The sequence below is a fragment of the Zeus faber genome (genome assembly GCF_960531495.2).
Source record: "Zeus faber genome assembly, chromosome: 4".
Classification (NCBI taxonomy): domain Eukaryota; kingdom Metazoa; phylum Chordata; class Actinopteri; order Zeiformes; family Zeidae; genus Zeus; species Zeus faber.
The window spans coordinates 15,820,323-15,830,561 of NC_137191.1; the positions used below are offsets into that span (position 1 = coordinate 15,820,323).

At 44.3% G+C, this 10,239-nt stretch overlaps 1 protein-coding gene across 2 annotated transcripts in view; it reads right to left on the reverse strand.

Annotated features, from left to right (window-relative positions):
• Nucleotides 1–5,187, reverse strand: part of fat1a (FAT atypical cadherin 1a) — a gene marked incomplete at its 5' end in the record, with an annotated part of 90,013 nt that extends 84,826 nt beyond the window's left edge. For both annotated transcript variants that reach the window (XM_079999222.1, XM_079999221.1), the window contains one exon: nucleotides 1,926–5,187. In XM_079999222.1, the coding sequence (XP_079855348.1) occupies nucleotides 1,926–5,187 (3,262 nt within the window). The remainder of the gene's footprint in view (nucleotides 1–1,925) is intronic.
• Nucleotides 5,188–10,239: the final 5,052 nt, after the last annotated feature.

A 10,239-nucleotide genomic window follows, 5' to 3' on the forward strand; every position in this document is an offset into this window, starting at 1 on the left:
ATTTTGGTCAAGAGTCACAACATGCAGCTGCAGCATGTAAACTGAAAAATAAATTGGGGTGTGAACCCATGCTTAGGTTTTCCTTTTAGCAACAAAATATCCTAAAATGTAGGCCTATATGGTGACTCCACATGCTCAACAAACCTCACCTTTAATTTGGCAAAGACATCCCTTTATTTTATTTATGTTCTTACAACCAAAGATGACCCATAATAATGGAACCCAATCCTGAAAAATTGCACAATCCTACCCCTTGATAAATCCAATTAGACCTATATAGCGTGAGGTATTAAGCCTGTAGAGTGAGGTATTAGGCATGTAAAGAGTGTGGTATTAGTTTGGCCTATACAGAAAGAGGTATAAGTTAGGCCTATATAAAGTTAGGTTTTAGGTCATAAAGCTAGAGAGTCGAGCCAGGCACCATGTGACTGTCCTTTAAAACGCCTGCTTAAAAAGTAGGCTAATGCATGTCAAAATGTACACAGGACACACCAAGCTGTATCAAACTACTTGTCCACTAGGGCAGAATACAATCCATCTTAACATCTCAACAGTAGAAGTCAATTCAGTGAGGGGATTTTGGAGTAAATTACAAAAGAAAGCTGAAGAACGCAACACAGGCAAGTATGGCGCCGGCATGAAAGATAATATCCATCACAAATTCTTAATTCCAAATGGATGTCTGAGCTGCTCTGTTCAGAACAAAGAAACTAACAACAACAAAAATCAACAATTAAACTAGCTCCCCTGAAGGACTACGCAGGACTGGATACTAAGCCAGCACATTATCTTGGAGGGGAGATACATCCGAATGGCTTATCCCCTCATGCTAAATTTAACATCCAAGAGAAGATTCCTTTCCCTACAGGTCCGCTGAGGAAACTTCCTATCAACTTCCCTAAATAATGCATATCCATCTGATTTTTAATTAACTTTAAACCAAGCACATGGGCCTATTCCTCTATTCCACTGGCAAAAGTCAGTGGGCTAAATTACATTTCAAACTTTCTTATGGAGATATGAACCTTTGAGGTTGCACGTGCCAAAACCCTCATGTATTATGCATAAAGTTTCACTGCCTCATTTAGGTATAAAATATGTATATTGAGGAACAGAATTCAATTTGAAAAAAAAAGCCAGAAAACTCATAAGCTACTTAAAAACTTAAGTCGCCCCAAGATTGTAATTACTCTATTTTAAATGGAAGGCGACAGCCAGGTCTACAACCAGTTCAAACATGGCGATTTCTAAATTCTTGTGGCAGGAACTGTTGGAATGCCAGACTGCCACAGAAACCCCCTGGCACAGGTGTTTGAGTGACTCTATCAAGATTATCTTGACTTGATTTTCTGTAACATTTCATAACAACAAAACAGGCAAATTCTGGGGAAAAAAAAAGTAGTCTGTGCTGTAAACATAAAACTTTAAAGGCCATTAAAAAAAAAATGTTGCACAGCAGATGCACAAGTAGACAGAGACGGAAGCTAAAAAAAAAAGGTAGATAGTTTTAGTTCCCTTAACAACTAGTCAGGAATGTCTAGTGCAGGTCTAAGAGACAGCTGGCCCATCTGCTCCAGCCATTAATTCTTTCCCTGGAGAAAAATGAATGGAATCAGGAACCTGAACAGTCCCACCGGAAGCTACTCCTTACCTCAAATAAGCGGGCATGTGAGTGTGCACACACAAACACACAAAGATACACACACACACACACACACACACACACACACACACACACACACACACACACACACACACACACACACACACACACACACACGAGTGGAAAAATTCTAGATAGGGTATTCTTCTCATGCTAATTACTTCAAACAGGCGCTTCCCTTTTAAAGGTCTGGAATAATAAACAATGACTTCACTCGCAGCTATATGATAATTACACAGAGGAATAGAAGGGGGAAACTCACCAGTGTCCTCATCAACGGTGAATATTCCCAGGCCAGATCCATCCCGAATGGAGTATCGAATTTCTCCATCTCTGCCACTGTCTTCATCTTCAGCTGACACTTTCATCACGGAAGTCCCGATTGCTGCGTCCTCTTTTATAAATCCTTTATCCACAAACGATGGGAACCGCGGCCGATGGAGATTCTCGTTGATATCCACCACGTCCACCTCGATGAAACAGGTGGAGGACAAAGACATCGGCTTCCCTTTGTCTTTGGCCTTTGCTGTGAGGTTGTAAACCTGCCTTTTCTCATAATCTAGATTTTTCGAGATGCGCACAGCGCCGCTGAGTTTGTCCACCTCGAAATTCCCATCTGCGTTGTCGATAAGGCTGTAGCGTACCTGGCTGGATGGTCCGACATCAGGGTCATGAGCTTCGAGCCACATTATCACCGTGCCGACAGGGAGGTCCTCCCTCACCTTCACCCGGTAATTTGGAGGAACAAACCTCGGCGGATTGTCATTCACATCATCCAAGACGATCTTCAGCAACACTGTGGATACAAGCTGAGGCTCAGTAACCGCCTGGTCCCGAGCTGCAATTTTCAAATAATAAACTGGATAGGTCTCGCGATCTAATGCCTTTTGAACAGTCACCACACCAGTGCCCTCATTGATGGCAAAATGATCTGTGCCGGCCAAGATTGAATACTTGACAATTCCATTTGCCTCCAGGTCCTTATCTGTTGAATCCACCTGGATAATTTCTGATCCTATCGGTGTATTCTCGCTGATTTCGACTGAATAGGAATCTTGCAAAAATTGAGGACTATTGTCATTAGCATCTGGGATTTTGACGTCTAAGAGGCGTGACGAGGACTTCTGCGGTATGCCAAGGTCATAGACTGTGATGTTGAGCGTATAGTGGTCTGTTGTTTCCCTATCAAGAGGAGCATTAACCAACAGCCAACCACTTTCCATTTCTACTATGAAGCGACTCTCTGTGTCTCCTCCTGAAATAACATACACTAGTTTCCCATTGAAGCCGCTGTCTGTATCTGTAGCACTTAAATGGACAATCCGGGCCCCGACCGGAAGATCCTCTTTGACCTCGATGACGCTCGGAAAAGAATCCACAAACTGTGGGGTAATGCGGTTGACCGAGTGAATGTCCATGAAGTTGTCCTCTGGCTCTGTCTGGATGTGAATCTTGCTGCCTTGCAGCAGCTTCTCTGCCAGCATCGTAGCAACACCAGTGTCTACACATTTTAATTGGACAGGCTTGCGTGCCGTGATAACACTTATATTCATGAACATCGATTGAGTCTCGTGTTCGCCATCACTGGCAGTGATTTGTAAACTATGAAATGACACTTTAGATGCCTCCCCGTCACTCAGCGTATGCTTCAATGAAAGAACGCCTGAGTTTGGGTTCAGCTCAAACAGATCAAGGTCATTTCCGGCCTTAATATTGTACCGTACCAGCTGTAGTTCATCGGCATCGATGGCGGACACCGTGGTTATCTGCTCTCCAACGCCGTGGTCTCTGGGCACAGTGACTTCACAGTCAATATTTTCAAACAGCGGCTTATTGTCATTCAGGTTATTTAATGTTATGGTGACCGATGCCTCCACCTCCCTGCGGAAAGGGGATCCCCAGTCTGATGCCCTGACTTTGAGATTGTAAATCCTTGGCATCAGCTCATAGTCCAGTACCTCCAAGGTGCTGATGACGCCGGAGAAGTATTCGATGACAAATGGTTGTGGGGTGACATTGGTAATGCTGTAGGTCACGTATCCGTTCTCCCCTCGGTCGAGGTCAGTGGCTTTGACCTGGAGCACGCTGGTCCCTACAGGTACGTTCTCATCAACTGTGGCCTTGTAAGAAGTCTGCTGGAACTCGGGCGCATTGTTGTTCACATCAATCACATCTATGATGACTTTAGTCGCTGCCTTCTTGTCAGTGGTGATAACCTCGAGCTCATATCTTGGGGCATAATCAGCATTAATGGGTCCTGTTGTGGTGATTAATCCAGTGTCTGGATTAATATAAAATCGATTCCTTTCGGAATTATGTTTAAATGAATACTTTAGCTGTGAATACTTCGGCAAAGCTGTTACCATCACGACAGGGGTATGAAGGGGAGCAAATTCGCTGAGATTGGCCCTGTAGATTGTTTTTTCAAATTTGTAAGGGCCCATCTTAAACTGTGGAGAACTGACGTGAATTAATTTGGCAGATGAAAACTGTGGAGGGCTTCCTTTATCCTTAGCTTGTAAAGTAAGGTTATATCCAAAAGGCTGGCTGTCCCAGTCTACCTCCTTGACTGCTTTGATTTTATATTCCTTGCTTCCTGGACTGGTTCGCACGGCTTTGAACTGCTGTAGGGGGTCGCCTGCCACAACGCTCAATGATGCAATCTCCCCATTTGGACCCTGATCATTGTCCTCCACTGTCACAATAGCATAGGTAGGATCACGGTCACTGTCTGACGGGGCTAAGGTGACAGCGGTGATTAAGGGTGCGTGTTCATTGGCCTGCTCCACTCTAATTGCCAGTTTTGCCATGCTACTAAAGCCACTGCTCCCGTACAGCTTCATTCCCCTGTCGACTGCAAGGATCTCCAATTCGTACAGCATGGTCTCCGAGAAATCTAGTTTGCCAGTCAACGTCACCACTCCACTTGTAGGATGGACAGCAAACATGTCCGTCCACTCTGTAAAACTGTAGTAGTATTCTCCGTTAGTACCGATGTCTGCATCCGTGGCCGTGACCTTGGCCACACTTGTGCGAATGGCGGTGTTTTCTGGCAAAGATATGCTGTAAGAAGTTGGCGAGAATAGAGGCCTCAAATCGTTGGTGTCTAGTACCTGAACCTTGACCCTTGTGCGAGCCTCTACATTAGTACCTCTTTCTACAGCTTTCACAGTCAGCATGTAGTGGTCTTTGACCTCTCGGTTCAGAATGGCGGTGCTGCCTCCTTTGGTCCTTATTCGCAAGAAGCTAAAATCTCCCAGCAGGTAATCCTCTGCTTTGAACAGGTTCTCATTGTCCCCAGCAACTATTTTGTACCGTATCTCCCAGCCAGGCTCTGCGATGTAGATGCCCATCTTGGCGTGGCTTTCTAGATAAGTCTTAGCAGCAGAGTTCTCATATATGGTAGTGTTGTAAACAGAGTAGGTGAATTGCATTGTGGGTGCTCTGGCCACCCGATGGTTCCCTGTGCAGCCACCGAGGAGCTGCAGGAGCAGGATGAGCAGCGAAATCAAGCGTTTCCCCATTTTCGTACCGTGATATTCACAGAACCACCTGGAAACAAAAACAAAATTATAAGCATTATTATGTTATATATGTATACACTTTAATGAAAGGGGATTATGGGTTGTAACCATTATTTGCTGTTCTTTCTGAGTTTCTCGTGCCTCAAAATGGACAGAATGTGGATCTATTTGGATTCTTTCATATTTATGAAAATACAGCCATTCGCGAAAATATTTAAGTCAAATACTGTGAACCAACACATATACAACTGGTTAATTAGACTGCACATGGCATTCTATGATAAATGTATGACATGATGTTGGTCTCTGTTGATATCATGTCTACAAAATCCTTATTTTGTACCATATTAAGGTTGACCACAATGTTTAAAAAAACTGCATAATGCATTTGTGTAAAATAATAATTGATGTAGAATAAAAAAAACACATTCATCCGAAAACACATTTTCATTTTGCAGCCTATTACACAGTTTATACGTGAGTCTGACTTTCAGACTGATAGTTGGACTAAATCGGTAACAAGATTCTGTATGGATTACGATGGAATGTAAAAAATAAAAACGACAGGGGAAATTCGTTAAAAATCCCGTATTCAGCAATTTGGGCTGTGTCTGAGAGAGGCGAGAGGGATAAAACAAGTCGGCATCATGTCTGCACATGAGCACTGTGCATGAAAGGCAACATTATTTACTTTTGGCGGATCAACCAGACGGCTACTGCCAATCGGTTATGTATTAGGGTTGGGGTTAATGAGTGACAGAATCCACCCTCAAGCAGCAGAACATTCAAACAATCCGCTTATGAATCACTTTGAAATGTGAAATCACTACTTGTGGCTTTAGATGAAACTCAGAGGCACCTTGCTAAGTACAAATAGTAATAATAATAATAATTATTATTATTATAACAGCAATATACATTATTATACACAATTTCTTGCTTTATATTTCGAAGGTAAACATAGATTTACAGGTTTATAAATTCATTATTATTTATTTGAGGTGATGCCATTTAGAACAAATTTTAAAAATACCAAAATAGGGGGGAAAAAACAGAAAGTTTTGACACTTTTTATTTTTTAAATTCATCTTGATGAATTAACCGTGAGCTCCCATTTGTTCTGGTGCCTTTCTGCTCCGACGCCGCAATTTCCCTCCGGCCACGAATAACGTACGCAATCGAATCTAACAGCAGAAGCGTCTTCCTCCAACTTTCCATCGTTTACACACTCCGACCTGTGACGATTGATTTCTGATTTGATTTCCCCCCCGAAAAAAACGAGCGGAAAAAAAAAAACCAAACCCCCCCCCCCCCCAAAAAATCTTTTCCAGACTCATTTCCACGTCGATCCCCATCCCCCCAACAAAACCAGTTCACTTCACTGGCTCCACGCAGCGCGGAGAGCAGATGCAGAGACTGTTACGCACACGCACACACAAAAAGAGGAAGAAGAAAAGCACTAAAAGGGGGGGGGGAAACCCGCCTTATTCACAAGATACTCGTCCGAAAACCGGAAAATAACAACTTAAAAGACTCACAAAAAAAATCAAAAACCCTCCCAGGCGCCGAACTTCTCCGGGAGATAAAGGCAGGAGGAGCCTCACAAAGCGAGCTGCGGCTGTCCCAACTTTTCTCTCGCCCGATTCCCACCCGTGCACCTCCCGCAATCGCGCAAAATTAAAACAACATTAAAAAATAAAAAATAAAAAACAACGCTTTTACATACCTCTTCTATCATTCGCGTCGTGGATTGGGGAGAGAGGGAGGTGGGGAGGGGGGGGTTTCAAGGAGTTTTCAGGGGGGGTCCGGACCTCGGCATGGCAGTGCGCGGACTCTCCGGCTCGGCGCCGCGCTCTGAGCTCACCGCCCCCCGCCCCCCCCCCCGCCCGCCCCGCCCGCCGCCGCCGCCTCCGCTCTCCGCCGGACCCCCGCCACACGGCCGGGACTGGCGCTGCGGTATCACTACGCGCGGCGCTGCGCACCGGCCGGATCTACTTCCAACCCGGCAGCGGCCTTTACTTTTTTCTCCCCCTTTCTCCCCCACAACGCGTCCCACGTGGATGATATTTATTTTGCAAACCCTGAACAGGTTCACTCACGCACTACGGCTTATTATGATAATAATAATAATAATAATAATAATAATAATAATAAATATTATATACATTTAGGTTTTTTTGACACGTCGGCACGACGTGTCAAAAAAAACTAATTGTATATAATATTTATTATTCTTATTATTATTATTCTTATTATTATCATTATCATATTTTTTATTTTCATAGCTACTGGATATTATTGCAACTATTCTGTATTTATTCCTCCACTACGACTATTTTCAAACTCTTCCATTGCCTCTCTTGGACATGCCGCGTCGCACTCACGTTATCAATACCGTTTATTATAGCCACCCCCCCCCCCCCCCCCCTTGGTGCTTTTTATTTGTCAAACTTTCCTTTCACTTTTTTTATCCCCCCCCCCGGTAGACGGTTTGTTCCGCAGAGCCACTGACAACCCGAGTCGAGTTCCTTGTATGTTTATTTGGCCCATAAAACACAGTTATTATTACTCTTTCTTTTCACTCTAATAGTGATAGTAGCACATTTTGAGGTTCCACCCAGAGAAAGAAACCGGGTGGGGGTGGGTGGGTGGATGGGGGGGGGGGGGCTGGGGGTGGATCTCTATTTGCTGGACCCGCTGGACAAGTTGCGCGTCCGTATTAAAGGCGGTGCAGCCGAATGAGACGGTGGGAAGCGGCCGAGTCCGTCCGTCGTTGCTGCGTCTGATCCCGCTTCTCCACCTCCTGGTTGGGGGTCGTTCGCGAGCGATCCGGTTCTTTTGAACGGCTCTCTTTGTAGGCGGGGAGGGAGCCGGGTGTCGCAGATGAGCCGTTGTTTTTTAATTGTAGTTGTATTGTATTGTATTGTATCACAGGCAGACACGTGTTATATGTTGAGGTTGCAGTCTCCTCAAACTGCTTACAACAAAAACAAAAACAAAAAAAAACTCACTATCGTACTTATTTAAGGGAAAATACTGTGAAATTGAAATATTATCCAAATAAATAAATATCAACGAAATAAAAAAAACATACTCCGGTAGAGAATCATACATTTTCACGTTTTCACTGGTGTCGTTTGCCAACACGCAGATTGGCACCGCGCGTAAAAGTGAAGAAGGGCGGGCCTTGCTTTTGAACGACTCTCGCAAACTGACGGAGCCATAAGATCGGGTTCCCTCCAAAGAGCCGGAACTCCCGCCGCCGTTCTCCGGGATGCGAGCGGCTCCGCGGCCCCCTCCTGCCCGCGGGAGGTGCGTGGGAGTGCGGGAGAGCGTGCGACTGATGGCGCTGTCTCCCAGAGAACGCGCTACGCGCACACGCCGGCTACTGCATAACGGCTTTGCTTGTTTTGTTGTTTATATATATTTTTTTAATTTTTTTTTTTTAATTGGGAGTGTGTTTGCGATGCAGCCACACTTTAGAATGATAAAGTATGAAGTTCTCTCACTCTTTCGTGTTGTTTTTCTGTGTAGTGTCGTTTAGTGCCACTCACCCAGACCAGCTGCCGCTCCAAACTTCTCTCGGATCAATCCCACGAACACTTTTTAACCTTATTTCCCAGCATCTCGCTCACGCACAAACAAAACTAATTGAAATAATTAACTGGGGAGCGTGCACGGGTAATCCGCCGGTCGTCGTGCTTATTGCTCCATATCCTTCAGGATTAATCGTCAGGGTTGTCATCGGATCGCCTCGCTGTACTCCTCCTCCTGCTCTTGCGTCCGTGGAACAGCGGCGGCTCTCCGTTTCCCACACCGAGGCTCGGATTTGGGAAGCTGTGACGTCAGGAACTCCTCTCGTTCCACGCATGCAGCTCCCACTATCAGCAGGGAAAAATGTTGCTCCACGCATTATTATGCATTATCACTTTAAAGTGGTAATCCATACGATTATTTTGTCCAACGAAAAAATCTTTGGATATTTATCGCAATTCATAGAGAAACAGACATTGAATGTATTTGCATTCCGCATGTGCTGCTCTGTACGCTGTTTACATTGTTCGTGGCAGGGTCCGCCACCTTTCCCGGCAAAAATGCAAAGATCGGGCACATGTCCAGAAGCGTGAGGTGGCCACGGTGAATTTGATAAAGCGGCCTAGGCAGCTGTGGTCACTAAACTCTCGATGGATAAACGTTCATAAACAAAAACAGAAAATCCATCAGTAGAAGGATGAAAAAGTGACCGTCTTAGAGTAACACGGGCAAACCAGAATGTTGGGTGGGAAATTCGGACAATCTCACGGTTTTCCACTTTTAAACGGACTCAAGTGACCTTCACCTTGTAGTTGATGTTTTTTTGGTTAGTAGCCTTTTAAAACACACCCATTCAGTGCGTCCACGGCGTACAATTACAGCACCTTGCCATCAAGGGGCTCAATAGACTTTATTCCGTTAACGTGTGGTCAGCCGAGAGGAAGCGCTGGAGAGCCGCTTGAACGGTTCAAGCCGTGATTTGGCATGAGAATGTGTGTAATGTCTGTTCTGCAGTGCCTCATTTAAGTCCCATTGCCCTGCAGACGAAAGAAAGGGACGAGAGGGGAAGAGAGAGAGAGAGAGAGTTCGGAAAAATTAACAGCACTGTTTAAAATGTTCTATTTTTATTTTTTAGATTATCGTCGCTCATCTGTATATCAATGCAACATTTAGCTACATTTTGTGTATTTCTTTAAAGTTATCTTCACTTATCTGTAAATAAATATACAGTAAATTATTTTGGCAGCAAATTTTAGCATTTCAATTTTTTATTTTAGGTCTTCCTCACTTATACAGTATATATACTGTATGTATATATACATATATATATATAACAGCAACATTTAAACATTTCTGTTTTACATTATATTTTTCATCAATTGCATGTTTCCCATGTTAATAAAGCCTCTTGAAATTGAATCGACTTTGAGACAGAGAGAGAGCGCGAGAGAGAGCGAAAGTGTAAAGAAACGCACGCACACATCGGAGACCGCAAGTCCGTCTCTTTACTCTGTCTTC